At 47.9% G+C, this 25,504-nt stretch overlaps 1 protein-coding gene and 1 pseudogene across 1 annotated transcript; both read left to right on the top strand.

Moving 5' to 3' along the window:
* The first annotated feature begins 2,017 nt into the window (after positions 1-2,017).
* GFRA3 (GDNF family receptor alpha 3) lies at positions 2,018-25,385 on the top strand. Its single transcript, XM_033181098.1, has 8 exons — positions 2,018-2,368; positions 12,741-13,028; positions 17,893-17,985; positions 19,589-19,901; positions 23,275-23,378; positions 23,540-23,674; positions 24,392-24,480; positions 24,708-25,385. The coding sequence occupies exons 1-8, from the start codon at positions 2,260-2,262 to the stop codon at positions 24,795-24,797; spliced, it is 1,221 nt and encodes a 406-aa protein (XP_033036989.1). The 5' UTR covers positions 2,018-2,259; the 3' UTR covers positions 24,798-25,385.
* On the top strand, positions 9,247-10,069 carry LOC117065809 (annotated as a pseudogene).
* Positions 25,386-25,504: the final 119 nt, after the last annotated feature.

Consider the following 25,504-nt stretch of genomic DNA (forward strand, 5'->3'; position numbering starts at 1 on the left):
GATGGCTGAGTAACATCATCTTTGTAGAAAGGACTGGCTCATTTGTCATTGTCCACAAGGGACAATGCTGCTTATCTAGCAGGTGTTGGCAGTCACAGAGGACATGGTTGGTGGAGAGGGTTGTGCTGGAGGGCTGTCAATATTAGTCTTGGAGTCATATTTATTTGCAGAGGCTTCTCCAATCCTCATTAAAGGCCCAGTGATGTCAGGCTCTCCACCCCTGTACCCAGACAGAAATATGCACCAGGCACTTCATTTTCTCTCATGAAAAGGCTGGCCTGTTACAGGTGGGATTGTTCATTGCTCCCAGCCCATCAGCTTGACACTGTATTCTTGGTCTATTCTGTGGGGACAGCCCTGGAATAGACACTGAGTATCCATCAGAGTAGGCACCCTGAGCAAACTTCCTTTCCCAAACCCTCTTCCTGCCCCAAACGTGATTTGGTTGGGTGGATGGAGGAGGGGGAGAGCAGAGGAGACACCCCTTGACCACCTCACATCTTTGTTGGTTCATGGGTCTCAGCCCTTTCCTATCATCCCAACCAGCCTGAAATTGTTACATTTTGCTTTATAAATTCCTTTTTTAAAGTATTGTCAGTTTCAAAAAAAGAAAACGATTATCTGCCTGTAAGAGCAGGTGTGAGAGAAAATGAGGTGCCTGGAGCTTATTTCTCTCTGGCAATGGGGTGGAGGGCCTGACATCATGGGGCCTTTAATGGTAGCCCCCCAGCTTCATATTCCGTAACCTTTCTGGAGAGGAGGGCTTGGGAAAGGCACATGGAGGTAGGGTGGAGCTGGGGGAAAACAGGCCTTGTACAAAAGCTGAGTAGCCAGATGTTCACTTTACAGCTCTTCTATAAAACTGGCAGGGCAGATATAGATTAAAACGAAGGACAAACTCCATTTAAAGTGCATTACAGCTCAGGAACCAGCACCCCCTGGGCAGGAGAAGGGAGGGAAGGGCACAGAGGCCACATCAGTCTCCTTCCTTATCTAGGGCCACATGTCTCTCTCCTAGCTTTGCCAAGGGTGATTTACACCCCCAGCTGGAATGACTCTCTTTCTGGGCTGATTACATCGGCAAATGCCCCCCAGAGGCCACAGCAGGATGGCCATATTCAGAAGCAGCAGCCAATAAATCTCAGAGGTTTATATTGCGATTCTCAGTACTCCCCGCTGGCCCTCTGCCAGGCTGGCTGTGGAAGTAAGGAGGGGGTCAAGTTAGAGGGTTAGGGGATGAAACCCTCCACTTCCTTTCATCACCCTCTTCTTCTCTCTTTCTATGTATTGCTCATTCTTCCAAGCCATTCTGCTTCTGGCTTTATCCTGGGATCTTGTGGGAATCAGGCCTAGGCCCAATAAATACCCTTATCCTTATGGGTAGACGTCCTGTGTTCTGGGCACAGATGTGTTTCTACCTAGTTGTTTAATCCTGATAGAGTAGCTTGCTCTCTGAAACTGCCATCATGTGAAAAGGGTGGGTTCCTAATTGGTCTCTCCAGGCACCTTCCTCAGTGAGCTTTGGTCCAAGGAAATCTCTGCTATTTAGTGGAGGGTTTAATCTTTCCATCTTCCCTCATGACACCATCAGGGCTGAATTTTGGAATCTAATGCCCCAGGTGTGCTCCCCCGGCAAAGCCATTCCACCTGTCTGTGACCCATCTTTGCAGAATCTTGAGCTTAATAGCCCCCAATCTTACCCTAGAAGACACTTAGGAGGGGGAAAACGAGATCATAGATGTGCCAATTCTAAGCAAAACAAATACTAGAAATGCAAGTGCCCTTGTGTTGGCTTGTTCAAGTTTTGTTACAAAATCTCTTTTGGTGTCTGTTATGTGATGTGTGGGTGAGTGGAATCCGGAAAGTGAGAAAGGGTGCTTTTTTTGGAGAAATATTTGGTTCCCCTAGATGGCGAGTTTCCAGCGGCAGCTTCCACAATGTCTTGCTAGGTGAAGTTGGCAGACGGCAGGTGGGCCGCCTCGGGAAGAGCAACCTCTTCCGCGCCAAGCCCGGCGGCTCCCGGGGCGCCGGCCCTCCCTCGCCCCCACCCGCTTCGTCCCTCGGTCTAGCGCTGGAGGGGCGTGGTGCGGTCGCGCGCTTCGGAGTTGGAGGGCGGCGCCCAGGACCCTGGTGGGAAAATGTGTGCGTCGCGCGGGAGGGCGGGAGGCGGGGGTGGGAGGTGCCGGCCGGGGGAGCCCGGCTCGCAGAGCTCCAGCGGAGGAGCGAGGGGAGCGCGGAGCCCGGCGCCCACAGCTCGCTATGGTGCGCCCCCCGAGCCCGCGACCGCTGCCGCCCGTAGTCCTGATGTTGCTGCTGCTGCTGCTGCTGCTGCTGCCGCCGCCGCCGCCGCCGCTGCCTCTCGCAGCCGGTGAGTGTCGGAGCGCGCACCGGCCGGGGGTGCAGGGGGAGGGGGAGGTGAGGTGTAGGCGAAGCCCGGGGCACCTGCCCGGAGAGGGCGCAGCAGCCTCCCGGTGCATCCGAGCCAAGCCAGGGGAACTGGAGCAGGAAGCGCAGGGTGCCTGCAAGTGGCTGAGGTCACACCTAACAGTATACGAACTGAGGTAGACTGAGTGCCAGCAATGGCCTGGTCACCCAAGCATCTCTTCCTCGCCCCTTCCCCCTCCTTCCCTCTTTTGAAGTAGGTCTACACAGTCACAGAACAACCCACAGCCAGGTCATTACCAAGACAGCGTCTCTAGGAGGCGGGGAGAATCAGAAACAGTGTCATTTGCTCCACGTGGGCTTTAACTCTTCCATCTGCTTTAAGGACTGAGGAAGAAACTAGGTACAGGTGAAGAAAAAGAAGTTTGTTAGAACTGACTTGTTTCATGACCTTCTATAATAGCAGGGCTCGGAAGCAGTCCAGCACAGTGACTTGCCCCTTGGATAATAAATAATCCACAATAGATGTTTTGTAGATGTAGTTCAAGGCCTGATTTTAGAAACAGGCCACTCCCCAAGGAAGAACAGTGTGGGATCCGAGATCCCTGGAAGGCTCATGGCCTTCGTGAGTGGTATGGGTGTGTGGAATCTTATTATGGGGCTCCTTCCCGGAGACTGAATGAAGGGACTCCTGAGACAGAGAGACCACCACACTGCCCTGAGACCTCAGTCCACAAGGCAGTGCTGTAGAAATGCTGCCTTGAGAGAGATATGGAAGGAAGGAGGGAAAACCCTGGTCTGTCCACCTGCCAACATCAGTAAGTCAGGGCAGCAAGACATCACCAGTCTGATTTGACTGCCTAGGAAATTTCACTAATCCTAAAGGTTATGGCTGCATGTCAGGATCAGGGGAAAACATTAAACACCTTTCTCATTAAATGATCCAGTGTTGGTGACAGATCTATTTTCCACAGTAATACTTGACAGCAATGACTTCTGGTTAAGTGGCCTCATTGAAAATCCATAAAACAGTCATCTAGGAGGTGCCATGTAGAGCCAAGTGCTCTTCAAGAGCACAGACCAACAGAGGGCTTTGGGGGGTGGAAAATACCACTGCTCAAGGCCTGCTAAAGCCAAGCATATAGGAGACCTCCGATTCGTAGGGAAGTGGTGTCATGTACTGAAAATCCTTCTGAAGTAGAGAGGAGGCTGGAGTCCTGGGTTCTAGCCTTGACTCAGTCTTGACTTGCTACATCCCCTGGTGCACATTACTTTTCTTTGTTCACCAATCTATAAAATGGGTACCTGGGCTGTGGGCCTCATTGATGAGAAACAAATGAGGATCTTGTGCCCTAAGGCATAGCCTAATCTGACCCATTCTGTAGCTACTCATTCTCTGATGAGCCAAGAAGCAGAAAACAACGTTACAAAACCAGGTTGCTAACAAATCAATATGAAATAGATGTGGCAGTGGCTGCGTAAATGAGGAGGTGGGGCAAGTAATGGAGAGTGGTATGGACTATAACCAGCTGGAAAAGGTATGACTTGTCAAAAAGGGGCAGTCATTACTCAACTCCACCTGTTACATGTGGGCCCAAGTGTTTCCATTTTTCAAGACAAATTGGAAATTAATAGTTTTATTTGAAATCTGATTTTTTTTTTTGAGACAGGTTATTAATCTGTCACCTAGGCTGGTGTTCAGTGGTGTGATTCCAGTTCACTGCAGCCTCGACCTCCCATACTCAAGCGATCCTTCTGCCTCAGCCTCCCCAGTAGCTGAGTCTGAAGGAAAGTGCCACCACACCTGGTTAATTTTTGTATTTTTTGTAGAGACTGGTTTTTGCCATCTCTGATGCCCAGACTGATCTTGAATCCTGGGCTCAAACAATCTGCTCACCTTGGCCTCCCAAAGTGCTGAAATTATAGGTGTGCGTCACCGCACCCAGCCTAAAATCTGATTTTTAAATGTTGGCCACTAATTACAACTTTAAGAAAATACTGGCCGGATGCACTGGCTCACACCTACAATCCCAGCACTTTGGGAGGCTGAGATGGGCAGATCACGAGGTCAGGAGATTGAGACCATCCTGGCTAACACGGTGAAACCCTGTCTCTACTAAAAAATAGAAAAAATTAGCCGGGCGTGGTGGTGGGTGCCTGTAGTCCCAGCTACTCAGGAGGCTGAGGCAGAGCTTGCAGGGAGCCGAGATAGTGCCACTGCACTCCAGCCTGGGCGACAGAGGGAGACTCCATCTCAAAAGAAAAGAAAAGAAAAGAAAATACTGTGAACGTGCAAAACAAAACAAAACCCCAAAAAACAAACCACACACACACAAAACAGAAAAAGAAAATACTGCCCGGCATCTTGGCTCACGCCTATAATCCCAGCATTTTGGGAGGCCAAGGTGAGTGGATTGCTTGAGCTCAGGAGTTCGAGACCAGCCTGGGCAACATAATGAAAGCCCGTCTCTACAAAAGATACAAAAATTAGCTGGGCATGGTAGTACATGCATGCAGTCCCCAGCTACTTGGGAGGCTGAGGTGGGAGAGTTCACTTGAGCCTGGGAAGTTGAGGCTGCAGGCTGCAATGAGTGGCGATTGTACCACTGCACTCCAGTCTGGGTGACAGAGATTAAAAGAAAAAAAGAAAAGAAGAGAAGAGAAGAGAAGAAGGAACAGAACTTTGCTGACTAATAAAAACACATTTGCACACTGGATCAAATTATGACCTTTGCCCTGGATCAAGTCCTGTTTCACAATCCAGGAAACACAAGTTCCACCTTGTTGAGATGAAATTTAATGTGGCCCCCAAGTTCTTTGTTGAGATGAATGCCCCTAAATCCATCACTGCTCAAACTTGGTAGTGTCAACTAAGAAATTGTTTTCTTTTGAAAATGTTTACAACTCAATAGTTAGTACAGTTAAATATTTACAGCTAGGCGCAGTGGCTCACACCTGTAATCCCAGCACTTTCTTGAGGCCGAGGTGGGCAGATCACCTGAGGTCGGGAGTTCAAGGCCAGCCTGACCAACATGGGGAAATTCCTGGGTAACAAGAGCAAAACTCCATCTCAAAAAAAAAAATTAGGCCGGGCGCGGTGGCTCACGCCTGTAATCCCAGCACTTTGGGAGGCCGAGGCGGGCGGATCACAAGGTCAGGAGATCGAGACCATGGTGAAACCCCGTCTCTACTAAAAATACAAAAAATTAGCCGGGCGCGGTGGCGGGCGCCTGTAGTCCCAGCTACTCAGGAGGCTGAGGCAGGAGAATGGCGTGAACCCGGGAGGCGGAGCTTGCAGTGAGCCGAGATCGCGCCACTGCACTCCTGCCTGGGCGACAGAGCGAGACTCCGTCTCAAAAAAAAAAAAAAAAAAAAAAATTATAGTCCAGTTACAGCAATAGGACTTGAATCTGCTACTTTGTGTACTTACCACTTATTGGGTACCTACCTAATGGAAGTAACATCGTAAACTTGTAGAAATTCCTCAATCTTTTTAAATCCATGTTCCCTTTTGGTAAATATATAAAATGTCATACCTTCCTTAAATACTTTTTGAAATCTCGAAAGCTTTTTCTTTCATCTTCTACATGTAAAATTATCAAATATGCTTTTTGGAAATACATATTTCCTAGAGAAATTCTGATATACTTTTTCTTTTCCATAGGTTATTGGGGTACATACAGGTGGCGTTTGGTTACATGAATAAGTTCTTTAGTGCTGATTCGTGAGATTTTGGTGCACCCATCACCCGAGAAGTATATATCGCACCCTATTTGTAGTCTTTTATCCCTTCCCCCCGCCATGCTTCCCCACAAGTCCCCAAGTCCGTTGTATCATTCTTATGCCTTTGCATCCTCATAGCTTAGCTCCCACATATCAGTGAGAATATACGACGTTTGGTTTTCCATTCCTGAGTTACTTCACTTAGAATAATAGTCTCCAATCTCATCTAGGTTGCTCCCAATGCTGTTAATTCATTCCTTTTTTTTTCTTTTTTTTTTTGAGATGGAGTCACCCAGGCTGGAGTGCAGGGGTGTGATCTCGCCTCTCTGCAAGCTCTGCCTCCCGGGTTCATGCCAGTCTCCTGCCTCAGCCTTCCAAGTAGCTGGGTCTACAGGTGCCCACCACCACACCCGGCTAATTTTTTTTTTATTTTTAGTGGAGATGGGGTTTCACCATATTAGCCAGGATGGTCTCAATCTCCTGACCTCATGATCCGCCCATCTCGGCCTCCCAAAGTGCTGGGATTACAGGCGTGAGCTACCGCACCAGGCCAATTAATTCCTTTTTATGGATGAATAGTATTCTATTGTATCACAATTTCTGTATCCACTCGTTTATTGATGGGCATTTGGGTTGGTTCTATGATTTTGCAATTGCAGATTGTGCTGCTATAAACATGAGTGTGCAAGTATCTTTTTTGTTTAATGACTTATTTTCCTCTGGGTAGACACCCAGTAGTGGGATTGCTGGATCACATGGTAGTTCTACTTTTTTTTTTTTTTTTTGAGATAGAGTCTCACTCTCTTGCCAGGCTGGAGTGCAGTGGCACAGTCTCGGCTCACTGCAACTTCTGCCTCCCAGGTTCAAGCAATTCTCCTGCCTCAGCCTCCTGAGTAGCTGGGACTATAGGCACATGCCACCACGCCCAGGTGATTTTTGTATTTGTAATAGAGATGGGGTTTCACCTTGTTGGCCAGGATGGTCTCGATCTCTTGACCTTGTGATCTGCCGGCCTTGGCTTCCCAAAGTGCTTGGATTACAGGTGTGAGCCACTGCATCTGGCTTTTTTTTTTTCCAGACAGAGTTTCGCTCTTGTCCCTCAGGCTGCAGTGCAATGACTTGATCTCGGCTCACTGAAACCTCTGCTTCCTGGGTTCAAGTGATTCTCCAGCCTCAGCCTCTCGAGTAACTGGGATTACAGGTGACTGCCACCACACCTGGCTAATTTTTGTTATTTTTAGTAGAGATGGGGTTTTGCAGTGTTGGCCGGGCTGGTCTCGAACTCCTGACCTCAGGTGATCTGCCCACCTCAACCTCCCAAAATGCTGGGATTACAGGTGTGAGCCACCATGCCCAGCCTACTTTTAGCTCTTTAAGGAATCTCCAGACTGTTTTCCTCAGTGACTGTGCCAGTTTACATTCCCACCAGCAGTGCAGAAGTATTCCCTGATCACTGCATCCATGCCAACATCTACTGTTTTTTGATTTTTTGATTATGGCTATTCTTCAAGGAGTAAAGTGCTATCACATTGTGGATGTGATTTGCATTTTACTGATCATGAGTGATGTTGAGCAATTTTTCATATGTTGGCTATTTGTATATCTTCTTTTGAGAATTGTCTATTCATGTCCTTAGCCCACTTTTTGATGGGATTGTTTGTTTTTTTCTTTTTCTTTTTTTTTGAGATGGAGTCTTGCTCTGTTACCCAGGCTGGAGTGCAGTGGCGTGATCTCGGCTCACTGCAAGCTCCGCCTCGTGGATTCACACCATTCTCCTGCCTCAGCCTCCGGAGTAGCTGGGACTACAGGCGTTCGCCACCACACCCAGCTAATTTTTTGTAGTTTTAGTAGAGATGGGGTTTCACCATGTTAGTCAGGATGGTCTTGATCTCCTGACCTTATGATCTGCCCGCCTCGGCCTCCCAAAGTGCTGTGATTACCAGCTTGAGCCACTGCGCCCGGCCGATTGTTTTTTTCTTGCTGATTTGTTTGAGTTTGTTGTAGATTCTGAATATTAGTCCTTTGTCAGATGTATAGATTGTGAAAATTTTCTCCCACTCTGTGGGTTGTCTGTTTACTCTGCTGACTGTTCCTTTTGCTGTGTAGAAGCTCTTTAGTTTAATTAAGTACCAGTTATTCATCTTTTTTTTTTTTGCATTTGCTTTTGGGTTCTTGGTCATGAAATCCTTGCCTAAGTCAAAGTCTAGAAGGATATTTCCAATGTTATCTTCTAGAATTTTTATAGTTTCAGGTCTTAGATTTAAGTTCTTCTTTTTTTTTTTTTTTTTTTTTTTTCAGATGGAGTCTCACCCTGTTGCCCAGGCTGGAGTGCAGTGGCATGATCTCTGCTCACTGCAACCTCTGCCTCCTGGGTTCAAGCAATTCTCCTGCCTCGGCCTCCTGAGTACCTCGTATTATAGGCACCCCCCCCACCACACCCAGCTAATTTTTGTATTTTTAATAGAGACGGTGTTTCACCATGCTGGTTAGGCTGGTCTTGAACTCCTGACCTCAGGTAATCCACCCACCTTGGCCTCCCAAAGTGCTGGGATTACAGGTGTGGTGGCCAGATTTAAGTTCTTAATCCATCTTGAGTTGATTTTTGTATAAGATGAGAGCTGAGGACTCAGTTTCATTCTCCTACATGTGGCTAGCCAATTATCCCAGTACCATTTGTTGAAAAGGGTGTTTTTGGCCGGGCGCGGTGGCTCAAGCCTGTAATCCCAGCACTTTGGGAGGCCGAGACGGGTGGATCACGAGGTCAGGAGATCAAGACCATCCTGGCTAACACGGTGAAACCCCATCTCTACTAAAAATACAAAAAACTAGCCGGGCGAGGTGGCAGGCGCCTGTAGTCCCAGCTACTTCGGAGGCTGAGACAGGAGAATGGCGTAAACCCGGGAGGCGGAGCTTGCAGTGAGCTGAGATCCCGCCACTGCACTCCAGCCCGGGCGACAGAGCAAGACTCAGTCTCAAAAAAAAAAAAAAAAAGAAAAAGAAAAGGGTGTTCTTTCGCCACTTTATGTTTTTGTTTGCTTTGTTGAAGATCAGTTGGCCGTACTGGGGCAAAACTAATCTCTGATGTTAGAGATAAAGATACTACCTTTTTGATCCACCATCTGCAGTGGAGTCACCACCAAAATGCAGATTTTCGTAACACCCTTTATGGAGAAAGCCATCGCTCTTGAGGTTGAACCCTTGAATACAAGGAAATGTAAAAGCCAAGATCCAGGATAAGGAAGGAATTTCTCCTGACCAGTAGTAAAGACTGATCTTTGCTGGCAAGCAACTGGAAGACAGATGTGCTTTGTCTGACTACAATGTTCAAAAGGAGTCCACTCGTCTTGTGTTGAGACTTCATGGTGGTCCTGAGAAAAGGAAGAAGTCTTACACTACTCCCAAAAAGAATAGGCCGGGCACTGTGGCTCATGACTGTAATCCCAGCACTTTGGAAGGCCGAGGTGGATGGATCGCTTGAGGCCAGGAGTTTGAGACCAGCCTGGCCAACATGGTGAAACCACCTCTCTACTAAAATTACAAAATCCAGCTTGGTGTGGTGGCACGTGCCTGTAATCCCAGCTACTTGGGTGGCTGAGGAAGGTGAATCACTTGAACCCAGGAGGCGGAAATTGCAGAGAACTGAGATTATGCCACTGCACTCCAACCTGGACAACAGAGGAAGACCTGGTCTCAAAAAAAAAAGGAAAACAAAAGCATAAAAAAAAGAAGGTGAAGCTGGCTGTCCTGAAATACCATACGGTGGATGAGAATAGCAAAGTAGTCACCTTGGTCAGGAGTGCCCTTCAGATGAATGTGGTGCGGGAGTGTTTATGACCAGCCACTCTGACAGACACCATTGTGGCAAATGTCTGACCCATTGCTTCAACAAACCAGAAGACAAGTAAAAGAAATGAAGACAGGCTGGGGGCAGTGGCTCACACTTGTAATCCCAGCACTTTGGAAGGCCAAGGCGGGTGGATCACTTGAGGTTAGGAGTTCAAGACCAGCCTGGGCAACATGGTAAAACCCTTTCTTTACTAAAAATACAAAAATTAACTGGGCATTGTGTGGGTGCCTGTAGTCCCAGCTACTTGGGAGGCTGAGGCAGGAGAATCGCTTGAACCCAGGAGGCAGAGGTTGCAAGGTTGCAGTGAGCTGAGATCGCATCACTGCATTCCAGCCTGACTCTGTCTCAAAAAAGAAAAAAAAAAGAAAGAAAGAAAATATAAAAAGAAATGAAGATACTGGTTTACTTGGGAGCACAGTGACTAGAAGAGGGCTTCAGGGATACTGGTAATGTTCTATCCTTTATCTGGATTCTGGCTACTCAAGTATATTCAATTTGTGAAATTCATTGAGCTATACATTTTTGATTCATGTACTTTTCTGTGTTACACCTCAACAAAAAGTTTATTACCAAGGAAGATGTACAAATGGCTAACAAGCACATAAAAATATGCTCAACATCCTTAGTCATTAGGGAAATGCAAATGAAAACCTCAATGAGATACCACTTCATGCTCACAAGGATGGTTATAATTTTTTTAATGGAAAATAACAAGAGTTGGCAGTGTGTATAGAAACTAGAATCCTCGTACATTGCTGATGGGAATGTAAAATGGTGCAGCTTCTGTGAAAAACAATTTGGCGGTTCCTCAAAAAGGTAAACATAGAATTACCGTATGACCCAGCAATTCCACCCCTAGGTATGTATCCCAAAGAACAGAAAACAGGTGTTCAAACAAATACTTGTACATGAAATGTTCATCAAAGCGCTATTCACAATAACCAAAAGGCAGAAGCAACCCAAGTGTCCATTAACTGAAGAATAGATAAACAAAATGTAGGATATTGATATAATGAAATATTATTCATCCATAAAGAACAATGAGGTACTGGCTGGGTGCGGTGGCTCTTGCCTGTAATCCCAGCACTTTGGGAGGCCAAGGCAGGCAGATCACCTGAGGTCAGAAGTTCAGGACCAGCCTGGCCAACGTGATGAAAACCGATCTCTACTAAAAATACAAAAATTAGCCAGGTGTGGTGGCATGTGCCTGCAGTCCCAACTACTCAGGAGGCTGAGGTAGGAGGATCGCTTGAACCCAGGAGGTCAAGGCTGCAGTGAGCTGTAATGCTACTGCACTCCAGCCTGGGACATAGAGCAAGACCCTATCTAAAAAAGAAAAAGGAGAAGAAGGAGAAGGAGAAGAGAAGGAAAAGAAAGGACGAGGGAAGAAGGAGAAAAGTTGATGGTGGCTTGATCTAAGGAGGTAGTGACACCTGTGGAGAAAAGTGGGCAGATTCCAGATGTGTTATGAAGTTGACAGGACTTGTTGGATTGAACATAGGCTGTGAAAGGAAGAGATGAATTAAGGCACGGTGGCTCACACCTGTAATCCCAGCACTTTGGGAGGCCAAGGTGGGAGGATCACCCAAGGTCAGGAGTTTGAGACCAGCCTGACCAACATGGAGAAACCTCGTCTCTACTAAAAATATAAAATTAGCTTGGTGTGTGATAATGCATGCCTGTAATTCCAGCTACTTGGGAGGCTGAGGCAGGAGAATTGCTTGAACCTGGGAGGCGGAGGTTGTGTTGAACCAAGTTCATGCCATTGTACTCCAACCAGGGCAACAAGGGCAAAACTCTGTCTCGAAAAAAAAAAAAAAAAATTCTCCTAGATTTTTATCTTTGAACAGTTAGGGAGATGATGATGTTCTATTACCCCATGTTGAGCACCCTAAATCCTAGGATGCAGGGGCTTCCTTACAGGCTGTGGAGGAATCTTGGTATTTCTGAGTAAGAGACAGGGTTGGTGTACCCTTTCTTTCCTTCTGGAATTAGCTCTCTACCCCAACCCCAGCCAGTTTCCACCTTCAGGTATTTTTAAATGATTTTTTTTTTTTTTTTTTTTTGAGACGGAGTCTCGCTCTGTCGCCCAGGCTGGAGTGCAGTGGCCGAATCTCAGCTCACTGCAAGCCCCGCCTCCCAGGTTTACACCATTCTCCTGCCTCAGCCTCCCGAGTAGCTGGGACTGCAAGCGCCCGCCACCTCGCCCAGCTAGTTTTTTATATTTTTTAGTAGAGATGGGGTTTCACCGGGTTAGCCAGGATGGTCTCGATCTCTTGACCTTGTGATCCGCCCGTCTCGGCCTCCCACAGTGCTGGGATGACAGGCTTGAGCCACCGCGCCCGGCCTTTTAAATGATTTTTAATGGGAGACTCAAAGTTATTGCTGACTGCCATTTAGCACTCCCTTGTCCATCTCAACTCTCTGGTTCTGATACTAGCCCTGCCCATGGCATAGCTCTGCCTGGGGCCCCTTCCTCTGTGCCTGTCAGGGTCATCAGGCTCGCCTTCAAACTACTATCTCCTTCGCCTCCCTGAAGGCTGAGCAGCCTCTCTGCAAACCCCTATTGTTGGACCTGGTCTATGCTGTCCGGACTGTGGCAGCTGCAGACTATCTAGTCCTGCTGAGCTTCTCTCTCTCTCCATGCTTATTCCTAAAGGTCTTTTGTGCTACCCTAAGACTTTCACAAAGTTTCATCAGGAGTATCCCTCTCCCAACCTCATTACTTGGTATTCCCAGACAGCTACTCTAACCTTATGTGAGCCTCACCTGGTATCTCCCTTTACAGGAGACCCCCTTCCCACAGAAAGCCGGCTCATGAACAGCTGTCTCCAGGCCAGGAGGAAGTGCCAGGCTGATCCCATTTGCAGGGCTGCCTACCACCACCTGGATTCCTGCACCTCTAGCATAAGCGCCCCACTGCCCTCAGAGGAGCCTTCAGTCCCTGCGGACTGCCTGGAGGCAGCACAGCAACTCAGGAACAGCTCTCTGATAGGCTGCATGTGCCACCGGCGCATGAAGAACCAGGTTGCCTGCTTGGACATCTATTGGACTGTTCACCGTGCCCGCAGCCTTGGTGAGGCTCCCATTATAGAGTGGGCTAAGCTGGGGAAGATGGCTCTAGGGGGTTGTTTTTTAATCCTGCAGGATATGGGCCACGTGGCAGATTCTGATGAGGAGGATAATGAAGCTCTGCATTTGACATCAGAAAAGGTGGGGGGATAATGCCGGGATCTCCTTGGGGCCCCATAACACTGCCCTCTCTTCCCCCTTTCTTACCTGGCAACATGTCAGTTCCCACTTAGCAGAGCTGTGAACCAGGCTGAGGCCCAACCTGGGGAGTTCCTAGAACAGAGGGTATGGACAGTAGATGGGAGAAAAGAGTCTTAACCCATAGATAGGCTCCAAATACCAAGTTCAGAGAAATGGGGAGGTAACATCTTGGTCCAGCCTTTAACAGAAAGAATACTCATTAACCAGCCAGGAGATGTAAGAGAGAGAAGGCACAGAAAGAGCCAAAGAGGAGCTGCCTGTCACTCTTTCCATAGGACCCTTATTAGTCAGCTTTTACTGAACTATGTTGCTGTAACAAAACAGCAACCTACAAAACAAAGGTTTAATTCTTGCTCGTGTTCTGTATTGGCTCTTTCATGGGTCTTATTCATTCTGGGATCCAGGTTCAAGGTGCAGCCTCTGTCTAGGATGTTCCCTTCTCATGGCAGGAGGAAATGAGCATTGGTAGAACCACATGATGAGTTTTAAAGTTTCTGCTCAGATCTTATATACACTACGTCTGCTTACATTTCATTCAGAGAGCAAGTCACATGGCCAAGCCTGACATCACTGGATTGAGAATTATACTTCTCCTACAGGGAGATACCAAAAATCTCATGGCAATAAATGAGGATATACAATCTTACAGGGAAGGCAAAGAATGATTGGAAACAATAATACAATCTACCATTGTCAAGTATTCATTTACTTCCCTTCTGCAAGTAAAATACACCCACCTATTTTCCATGAAAGATGCCCTAAAAGCTCTGTTCAAACATGACATCAGGCCGGGCACAGTGGCTCACACCTGTAATCCCAGCACTTTGGGAGGCCAAGGAAGGCAGATCACTTGAGTTCAGGAGTTTAAGATCAACCTGGCCAACATGGTGAAACCTCATCTCTACTAAAATACAAAAACTTAGCTGGGCATGGTGGTGGACACCTGTAATCCCAGGCTATTTGGAAAGCTGAGGCAGGAGAATCACTTGAACCTGGGAAGCAGAGGTTTCAGTGAGTTGAGATTGCACTACTGCACTCCAGCCTGGGCGACAGGGTGAGACTCGAAAAAACAAGCAAACAAACAAACATGACATCAGGCTTCAAGTCTAGGATCTCATGATAGTTTTCAAATTGGGTCTGGATGTGGCTCCTCTTGATCTAAAAACTTATGAACTAAAAAGACAAGTCATCTGCTTTCTATATGTACTCAGCATACAATAAAGGAACAGGGTCAGGATAACCACAACAAACATTCTCAGAAAGGGGAGGAATGGGCATCTAGGTGTGGTGACTCACACCTGTAACTTCAGCACCTTGGGAGGCCGAGGCGGGAGTATCCCTAAAGCCCAGGAGTTCGAGACCAGCCTGGACAACATAGCGAGCTCCCATCACTACAAAAAAATAAATTAGCTGAGTGTAGTGGTGTACAACTGTGGTCCCAGCTACTCGGGAGGCTGAGGTGGGAGGATCACTTGAGCCCAGGATTTTGAGTCTGCAGTGAGCCATGATCACACCACTGTGCTCCAGCCTGGGTGACAGAGCGAGACCCTGTCTCAAATAAATAAATGAATGAATGAATGGGAGACACACAGCAGACACTGATTCATAGCAATTCTGAAATCCTGCTACACAAATGTTGTAAGGATCCTCTTCCCTGGGAATAGGGATTGCTCTTTAATAAGGCCCTGTTTTTGCTCTACGGGAGTAGTTGCCCTATCCATTGTTTTCCACAGCTCTTGGCCCAGCCCTCTGGAAAGGTCCTTCCTCTTGCAGTTTTCTCTTTGACCACGTTTGAAAAGGGCGTGAGGGACTACAATCTACCTGGGGACTGAGCCGCATTCTCAGCCTGCTTCCTGCCCGAGAAATGTTGGGCCATTTTAAGTCTCAAATTGTCACAGTCTCTTTTAATCTACACTGGTAACTCTTTGTAGTACAACTCTCTGAAAACATAATTGCTGCTTATGTCTTTGATTTCTATCATCTCATGTGCCTGTGGCCTTTCCCACAATTCAAGACATGCCTCTTTTTCTACACCTAATTAGAAGCACCTAGCCCTTATCAGGCTTCAGTGGAAGAGCCACCACTTTAGTCTTTTTTCACTGAGTACATTTGTCCAACTGGCAGGACTTATTGGGAACCATCTTAATCAAGTGAAAGATCTCCACAAACAGTATGATAGCCACATACCTCATTTGGTCTTTCCCCCAAGGCTGAGTTGTAATCAGCCTTATCACTCAAAGCATTTTTTTTTTTTATGTTTTATCTTTTACCTTATGAATACGAGAAACAGTGGCATTTCTTTTCTTTCTTTTTTTTTTTTTTTTTTTGAAACAGAGTCTTGCTCTGTTGCCCTGGCTGGAGTGCAGTGGCTTGATCTCGGCTCACTGCAACCTCTGCCTCCCAGGTTCAAGCGATTCTCCTGCCTCAGGCTTCTGAGTAGCTGGGATTACAGGCACCTGCCACCATGCCCGGCTAATTTTTGTATTTTTAGTAGAGACAGGGTTTCACCATGTTGGTCAGGCTGGTCTCAAACTCCTGACCTTGTGATCTGCCTGCCTCAGCCTCCCAAAATGCTGGGATTACAGGTGTGAGTCACCACACCCAGCACAGTTGCATTTCTTAACCCTGCAAGTCCTGAAATTTCTAGATTATCTTTTCCTCCACATTTGGGAACTGGCCAATTCTTTTCTGAGCTTATGTCTTGTAGTACCTTGCCAAATGCAGCCAATAGCAATCAAGACATACTAGTAAACTGCTTCTCAGCTTCCCCTAACAGTACAAGCTCATTCAGCATATAATCTTCCCAGTTATCACAGGCAACAATTTTACCAGATGCTTTGCCACTGCATAATGATGACTGCCATCTTTCTAGCCCCCAGTATCAGCTGCTTTACCACCCACTGCCCAGTACCAAAACCAATGACACACATTATATTATTTTATTACTGTAGCACTCCACTTCTAGGTACCAATTGGATTTTATTTTTGCTGTTTTTTTAGTCGGAGTCTCACTTGTCACCCAGGCTGGAGTGCAGTGGCACATTCATAGCTCACTACAGCCTCAACCTCCTGAGCTCAAGTGGTCCTCCCACCTCAGCCTCCCAAGTAGCTGGGACTACATGTGTGTGCCACCGGACCCAGCTAATTTTAAAATTTTTTGTAGAGATGAAGTCCTGCTGTGTTTCCCAGGCTGGTCTTGAGCTCCTGGGCTCAAGGAGTATTCCCGCCTCAGCCTCCCAGTTGCATTATTTTTTTTGTAAGACGGAGCCTCACTCTGTCGCCCAGGCTGGAGTGCAGTGGCATGGTCGTGGCTCACTGCAGCCTCCGCCTCCTGGGTTCAAGTGATTCTTTCACCTCAGCCTCCTGGGTAGCTGGGATTACAGGCATGCGCCACCATGCCCAACTAATTTTTTTTTTTTTTTTTTTGAGACGGAGTCTCACTCTGTTGCCCAGGCTGGAGTGCAGTGACGTGATCTTGGCTCACTGCAAGCTCCACCTCCCAAGTTCATGCCATTCACCTGCCTCAGCCTCCCGAGTAGCTGGGACTACAGGCACCCGCCACCACGCCCGGCTAATTTTTTGTATTTTTAGTGGAGATGGGGTTACACTGTGTTAGCCAGGATGATCTCGATCTCCTGACCTCGTGATCCTCCCACTTCAGCCTCCCAAAGTGCTTGGATTACAGGCATGAGCCACCGCGCCTGGCTAATTTTTGTATTTTCAGTAGAGATGGGGTTTCACCATGTTGGCCAGGCTGGTCTCGAACTCCTGACCTCAGGTGATCCACCCGCCTAGGCATCCCAAAGTGCTAGGATTACAGCTGTGAGCCACCGCACCTGGCACCCCATTGCATTTCTAGTAAGAATTTGCTAGGTTATGCTATTGTAACAACCAGTTCCCAAATCTCTGGCTTTCAACAACAAAAATGTATTTCTTGCTCATGTTACACATCTGCTGGAGGCTTCTATGAGTTGGCCTTGTCTCTGTTCTACTTGTCTTCTTCACGGAGGATCCAGGCTGGTAGAGGAGAAAGAGTAGCAGCAGAACCACGTGAGGGTTCCTAAAGCTTCTGCTCAGATGTGATTTACATCACTTCAGCTCACAGTCCACAGACCAGAGCAAGTCACATGGCCAAGCCTGCCATCAGTGGGGTGAGGAAGTATACGCCTCTCACAGGGAGTGTGAAAGTTACATGGCAACAGGTGGGGAAGTATAATCCTCTCAAGGGGTGGGGAACAAATAATTGGAAACAATAATACAGTTTGCCACACTCCTTGTTCCCTGTTTTCTACTCCTCATCCTAATCACTTCTCTTTCTGAACTTCCTCGGAGGCTTCTCCCTGAATCCTCTTGCCTCCCTACACTGTGTGCTGATAAGTGTGATGGTGCTCAGCATATTTATTTATCTCACTTACACCATGGTGCTCAGCACACAGTGTGCTCAACAAATGGTAGCTCTTACTATTCTTACAGTTTATTGGTGGAGCCCAGCCTATACCTTATGGCCCTGCATTTTTCTTGTCTCTGCACAGCTTGCAGCTGGTTAGGTAGAGGCTGTGCTTTTCCTTTTCTCCACAGGGCTTTGAGGTCTGAGCCAGCAGCTTCAGCCCCTCCCACCTACCCCACCCTGGTCCTCAGCATTCTGGTGCTCCCCACCTTGTCTCTAGGTAACTATGAGCTGGATGTCTCCCCCTATGAAGACACAGTGACCAGCAAACCCTGGAAAATGAATCTCAGCAAACTGAACATGCTCAAACCAGGTGTGGAGGGCAATTAGGCTCGGGAACCAGAGGCTGGGGCTGGACCCTAGAAGAAGGGTGACTGGGGAGGGGCACAAGTTGGGGGGCTTATAAGGGGAAAGTTTCTAGCCTACCAGCTGACTAAGGAAGACTGTGTCAGGCTGGAAGTGTGAGCTCTGGGGCATGGTCTGGTCTCACAGGTGTCTCCAAAGGACAGCAGTTATTAGTGAGGCCATTGAAGAAAGCCCATTAGGGCTCCCTGTTTCTACAAGGTGGGCCCCTGCAAAGGGTGTGGTGGGAGTGGCAGCAGCCCCAGGAAAAATTGTGCTGAAATGGAGTATTTACTTGCATTCAAGGCAGCTGGGAAAGTAGCCTTTTTGTCCCTGAAGACTAGGAAATTGCTGTTTTCAACCATTCTAATGGGATGGGCGAGGTATTGGGCAGGAAAAGAGAGTGTGACTCCGCACGGGGTGACTCAGGGTGGGGAGCCATCAGTCTGGCAACGACTGTGATGCATGTTTTTCAGGAAAGTGAGACTATGAGTTAATTGAGGAAAAACATACACACATGCTTTTTGAGAAAGATGTGAGCTTTGCTGTATAGTCAGTTTTTTATCATTAGAATTAGAATTTTGAGAAAAAGGCATAGAGTTTCATGCATGAAAAACTCTTGGTGACAAGCTTAGCAAATAACCTGTTGCAATTACTTGATTACTATTGCTGCTGGAATATTCTGTTAATAGAAATATCACCATAATTTCCCAAGATTCAGAGTATGGGGAACAGAGTATACATGAATCAGTAAATGAAAGATGGGCAGGTGACATTAAAATGGAACAGGATAGGTGCAGATGAAGCCAAAACCAAACCAGAAACCTAAACTAGAATTTGGCTGCATCTGTTTTGGACAGTTCTGAAAGTGCTTCAGAATGTTGCAGGTACTCTGGGTTATCATTTCTACCATCAGCTCTCACAGCGCAGCACTGAGGAAAGAGGTATGGTTTTCTGAGCTTTCTGGCTGCTTGAATTCTAGATAAATGGGTGTTCAATGCATATAGATAATGATAGTGATTATTCTTATTATTTTACCTAGTCAAGATGAGGAGTTGGGCCGGGCACAGTGGCTCATGCCTGTAATCCCAGCACTTTGGGAGGCCAAGGCGGGCAGATCTCCTGAGGTCGGGAGTTCAAGACCAGCCTGGCTAACATGATGAAACCCCATTTCTACTAAAAATACAAAAAAATTAGCTGGGCGTCGTGGCACGTGCCTGTAATCCCAGCTACTCAGGAGGCTGAGGCAGGAGAATTGCTTGAATCCAGGAGGAGAAGGTTGCAGTGAGCTGAGATCGTGCCACTGTACTCCAGCCTGGGCAACAAGAGCAAAACTCCGCCAAAAAAAAAAAAAAAAGAGGAGTAGGATGGGGAAGGCTGCAGAAGAGCAGGTAGAGTTTGTGGGGAGAGGGGAAGCCCTGGATTAGGAGTAGGTTTATTCAGGACAGCCTTTCTTTTCCTCCTATATCCACTACCTTCCTTGCCAAATCAGGGGTTTTCCGGGGTTCCTATGGAGCCTGGGCTGCAGGCGTGCAGAGGGCCCAGCCCAGTGACTCCGTGCCCTTTCCCCCCAGACTCAGACCTCTGCCTCAAGTTTGCCATGCTGTGTACTCTCAATGACAAGTGTGACCGGCTGCGCAAGGCCTACGGGGAGGCGTGCTCTGGGCCCCACTGCCAGCGCCACGTCTGCCTCAAGCAGCTGCTCACTTTCTTCGAGAAGGCTGCCGAGCCTCATGCGCAAGGCCTGCTACTGTGCCCATGCGCCCCCAACGACCGGGGCTGCGGGGAGCGCCGGCGCAACACCATCGCCCCCAGCTGCGCGCTGCCACCTGTGGTCCCCAACTGCCTGGAGCTGCGGCGCCTCTGCTTCTCCGACCCGCTTTGCAGGTGTGTGGTGTGGGAAGACAGGGTGGGCAGGGATGTGGCACACGGCACTCCTTCCTGGCCATGTTCCTGTGCTGAGCAGGGTCTGACCCTCCCAGGGAACCGTGGACCCATTGGCTGCTTTACCGAGTAGCTACCTTGGATATTTTGTGAAAGTCTTTTCTCAAAAAGAATATGTTTTTTTTTTCTTTGCTGTAAAATCTCAGGAAATATAAAAATGTATTTTAAAAAATCATTCAAAATTCTATCACCTGAAGATAATCTGTCATACTTTGGGAAGCATTTCCTTCCAGTCATTTTTCTATCCAGATAACAAAAGTAGACATCCTGGGAATATATTTGTGCCTTACTTTTTTTCTCTTATGGCACATATCTCATGAGCATTTTTCCGTGGAGGTGGTGTGGGGTAGTGGTAAGACGGGATCTGAAGTCAGACAGGTGTGAATTTAAATCCTGGGTCTCTGTGATCTTGAGCACATCATTTAACCTAAAAATTCCATCACTAAACCTAAGGTTCCATTTAGTCTCCTATAAAAACTGGGATAATAATGCAGACCTCATGGGATTCTGATGAGAGTTAAATTACATAATTTATATAGAGTGGTGTAGAGTACCGGTGAAGAGTAAGTGCTTAATAAATGGTAGTGCTTATTTTTTCACTTACTGTCCTTTAAGAACTTTTTTCTTTGTTTTCTTTTTCTTTCCTTTTTTTTTTGAGACGGAGTCTCGCTCTGTCGCCCAGGCTGGAGTGCAGTGGCCAGATCTCAGCTCATTGCAAGCTGGGCTACAGGCGCCCGCCACTTCGCCCGGCTAGTTTTTTTTGTATTTTTTAGTAGAGACGGGGTTTCACTGTGTTAGCCAGGATGGTCTCGATCTCCTGACCTCGTGATCTAGGCCTCTCAAAGTGCTGGGATTACAGGCTTGAGCCACCGCACCCAGCCTTTTTTTTTTTTTTGAGACAGAGTCCCCCTCTGTCACCCAGGCTGGAGTGCAGTGGCACGATCTCGGCTCATTGCAACCTCTTTCTCCCAGGTTCAAGCGATTCTCCTGCCTCAGCCTCTCCAGTAGCTAGGACTACAGGCTTGCACCACCATGCCCAGCTAATTTTTGTATTTTTAGTAGAGATGGGGTTTCACTATGTTGGCCAGGCTGGTCTTGAACTCCTGAGCTTGTTATCAGCCTGCCTCGGCCTCCCAAAGTGCTAGGATTACGGGTGTGAGCCACCATGCCCAGCCAAGAACTTGATTTTTAAATGCCTGCATTATATTCCATGTATGGACGCCCTACACTTTGTTTAACCATTCCTCTATTGCTAGATATTTAGGTTGTTGTTGTTGTTTTTAAGACGGAGTCTCATTTTGTTGCCCAGGCTGGAGTGCAGTGGTGCAATCTCGGCTCATGCAGCCTCCGCCTCCTGGGTTCAAGGGATGCTCCCCCCTCAGCCTCCCAAGTAGCTGGGATTACAGGCGCCTGCCACCATGCCCAGCTAATTTTTTTTTTGTATTTTCAATAGGGATGGGGTTTAGCTGTGTTGGCCAGGCTAGTCTCGAATTCCTGGCCTCAGTTGATCTGCCTGCTTTGGCCTCCTAAAGTACTGGAATTATAGGTGTGAGCCACCGCGTCCAGCCAGGTTGGTTCTTTTTTTTCCTTCTTTTTTTTTTTGAGACAGTCTTGCTCTATCACCCAGGCTGGAGGGCAGTGCTTACTGCAACCTCCATCTCCTGGGTTCAAGCGATTCTCCTGCCTCAGCCTCCTGAGTAGGCTGGGACTATAAGTGCACACTACAGTGCCCAGCTAATTTTTATATTTTCAGTAGGGATGGGGTTTTGCCACGTTGGCCAGGCCAATGTTGAACTCCTGAGCTCAAGTGATCAGCCCACTTCAGCCTCCCAAAATGCTGGGATTATAGACATGAGCCACCATGCTTGTCCAACTCTTACTCTTTAATCTTTGTGCACTAATGTAATTATTACTTAGGATGTGCTGCTACTAGTGCCATGGCCAGATCAAAGGACATGGGAGATTTGTAAGGTATTTGATAGATTTGATAGATATTCTCTTCAGGAAATTTGAAATTCTGATCTGGCTTTCCTGTGTCTTCTCAGGATAAAACACAAAATTGAAGCTATCATTCATTCAAGTGACATTTGTTGACAATAACCTTGGTTTGCAACTTGGTTCTCCTACGTAGTTCTTTGTAACCTTGGGCAAGTTACTTAACCTCTGAGACTACCACTTTCCTCATCTGTAAACTATCTTATAGTCAGGGCTCTTAATAATCATAATACTAACATTTATTGAATAACTAAATACTATGGGCTAGATACTGTTTTAAGTATTAACTCTTCTAAACCTCACAAGAACCCCAATAAGGTAGATCGATCCTTCCTTCCTTCCTTCCTTCCTTCTTTCCTCTCTCTGTCTCTTCTTCTCTCCTTCCTTCCTTTTTTCCTTCCTCTCTCTTTTTCCCCTTCCTTCCTGTCTCCTTCTCTTCTCTTCTCTCTTTCCTTCCCTTCCTCCCTTCCTCCCTCCTTTCCTTCTTTCTTTCCTTCCCTCCCTCCCTCCCTCCTTTCTTTCTCTTTCTTTCTTTCTTTCTTTCTTTCTTTCTTTCTTTCGACAGGGTCTTGCTATGTTGCTCAGGGTGGTCTCCAACTCCTGAGCTCAACTGATTCTCCCACCTCAGCCTCCCAATTAGCTGGGATTACAGGCGTGAGCCGCTACGCTTGGCTTATGCATTCTCTTGCTTCATCCTCACAAAATTCCACGAGGTAGTGCTGCTGTCATCTCTATTTTATAATTGAAGAAACTGAGGTTAAAGAAACTATCTGAGATCTCATAAGTAGGGATCGTGGAGCCCATACTCAGAGTGAAATGCTCTGGGTTCTGAGGAATGGTACATTTAATTGTGACGGGGGCACACTTCACAGAAGTAGAGGCCCTGGGCCAGGCTCTGAAGGCAGAAGAGGATTTGACACGACAATGGGCATTCCAAGCTAATGGGGCATGAGGGAGAAGGCTGCAGGCCGGACCCTTAAGGGTGACTCTTGAAATTTTCCTGGCTGAGTGCAGTGGCTCATACCTGTAATCCCAGCACTTTGGGAGGCCGAGGCAGGTGGGTCACCTGAGGTCAGGAGTTTGAGACCAGCCTGGCCAACATGGTGAAAACCCGTCTCTACTAAAAATAAAAAATTAGCCAGGTGTGGTGGCGTGCACCTGTAGTCCCAGCTACTCAGGAAGCTAAGGCAGGAGAATCACTTGAACCTGAGAGGCGGAGGTTGCAGTGAGTCAAGATTGAGCCACTGCACTCCAGCCTGGGCAAGAAAGAGCGAGACACCATCTCAAAAAAAAAAAAAGAAAGAAATTTCCCTTCTTCCAGATCACGCCTGGTGGATTTCCAGACCCACTGCCATCCCATGGACATCCTAGGAACTTGTGCAACAGAGCAGTCCAGATGTCTACGAGCATACCTGGGGCTGATTGGTGAGGCTGGGGGCATGTGTAGGGAACCCCATGTTGGCTAGGCCTGAGGGTAAGAATGCTCTGGAGATAAAGGATGTGATCCTGACATGGGTGGAATAAGGTGGGAGCTAAAGTTAGGGTTAGCCTAGGCCCTGACTACTCTTTCCCTCTTCACTCCACAGGGACTGCCATGACCCCCAACTTTGTCAGCAATGTCAACACCAGTGTTGCCTTAAGCTGCACCTGTCGAGGCAGTGGCAACCTGCAGGAGGAGTGTGAACAGCTGGAAGGGTTCTTCTCCCACAACCCTTGCCTCAGTGAGTGTGCTGTACTTGCTCCCAGCCCCCAGGGCTGAGTCAGCTGGACTCAAGGGAAGGAAAAGGGTCAGCTCTGTGGCCCAGGCTGGTTCCATCCATCTCCACCAGACAGAGCAGCTCCTAGCATAGGCTTTCATTGCCGTAGCCCGGGCTTTTCTTCTGTCTCCCACTCCCTGAGAAACCTCCCACGCTGCCTGTTCAACCTGTCTGGAACCCAGGAACATCTCCAGCTCAAGAAACACGTAGATTGGCCGGGCGCGGTGGCTCAAGCCTGTAATCCCAGCACTTTGGGAGGCCGAGACGGGCGAATCACGAGGTCAGGAGATCGAGACCATCCTGGCTAATACGGTGAAACCCCGTCTCTACTAAAAAAATACAAAAAAAATTAGCCGGGCGAGATGGCGGGCGCCTGTAGTCCCAGCTACTCGGGAGGCTGAGGCGAGAGAATGGCGTCAACCCGGGAGGCGGAGCTTGCAGTGAGCTGAGATCCGGCCACTGCACTCCAGCCTGGGCGACAGAGCGAGACTCCGTCTCAACAAAAAAAAAAAAAAAAAAAAAAAAAGAAACACGTAGAATGAGAGAGTATCCCACTTCCACCTCCCACCCACTTGCTCCCCTATTGCCCAGGGTCCCCGTGGCATTCCCTTTCCTTCCTTGGGAGCCTGAGAAATCTCCTGCCCCTATACCCTTCCAATGAGCCTTCTCTCCTCTCTTCAGCGGAGGCCATTGCAGCTAAGATGCGTTTTCACAGCCAGCTCTTCTACCAGGACTGGCCACACCCTACCTTTGCTGTGATGGCACACCAGGTAGGGCCTCCTCTGTTACACCCCTCAGACTTTACTGGGCCGGCTGGGGAAAACCCAAATTAGGCAGACAAAGGGATAGAGGTGGGGGGCTGACCTCCTCATTGCCATGAATATAGAGACCTCTACTGGATACCTCAGAGGAAGGGGAATACCTCTTGACTGAGGCTGAGGTAGTGAAGGGGCTGAAGAAAATCCCCTGAGATAACTCCATTCCATTTCTTCCACAGAATGAAAACCGTGCTCAGAGGTCACAGCCCTGGGTGCCCTCTCTTTTCTCCTGCACGCTTCCCTTGATTCTGCTCCTGAGTCTATGGTAGCTGGACTTCCCTAGGGCCCTCTTCCCCTCTACCACATCCAGCCAGACTTGCAGCCCACAAGGTGTGAGGAAAGGACAGCAGCAGAAAGGAGGTGCAGTGCACAGATGAGGGCACAGGAGAAGCTAACGGTTATGACCTCCAGATCCTTATTGGTCTGGTCCTCATTCCCTCCACCCTGTCTCCACTTCTGATTCATGCTGCCCCTCCTTGGTGACCACAATTTAGCCATATCATCTGGTGGTGGCTAGCTTCACCAAGCCCCTTTCTAAGCCCTTCCCCTTGACTACCAGGATCACCAGAATCTAATAAGTTAGCCATTCTCTATTGCATTCCAGGTTAGGGTTAGGGTAGGCAGGACTGGGTGTTCTGAGGTAGCCTAGAAAGACATTATCCTTTGTGAGGAAGGCTCCTGCCCGCTCGTCTCCTCCTCTGAATGGTGGATGGAAACCTACTGCCTGCACTGCCCTGTCCCCGGATCCTGCAGAACATCTGGACATCAGGAGCTGGAGCCTATGGGCCTTGCTTTATTCCCATTATTGCCCGAAAGTCCCTCTGGGCTCTTGGATCATGATTAAACCTTTGACTTAAGACTTTGCTCTTTTTCCATTTTCTCAAATTTTGAATATCTGTAGAACTAGGGTGTTAATGAAAGAACACAGGCCAGGTGATGAGACACAGCAACCCTACCACCAACTGCTATATGACTT

The sequence above is a fragment of the Trachypithecus francoisi genome, unplaced genomic scaffold (genome assembly GCF_009764315.1).
Source record: "Trachypithecus francoisi isolate TF-2019V2 unplaced genomic scaffold, Tfra_2.0 Lachesis_group2, whole genome shotgun sequence".
Taxonomy (NCBI): domain Eukaryota; kingdom Metazoa; phylum Chordata; class Mammalia; order Primates; family Cercopithecidae; genus Trachypithecus; species Trachypithecus francoisi.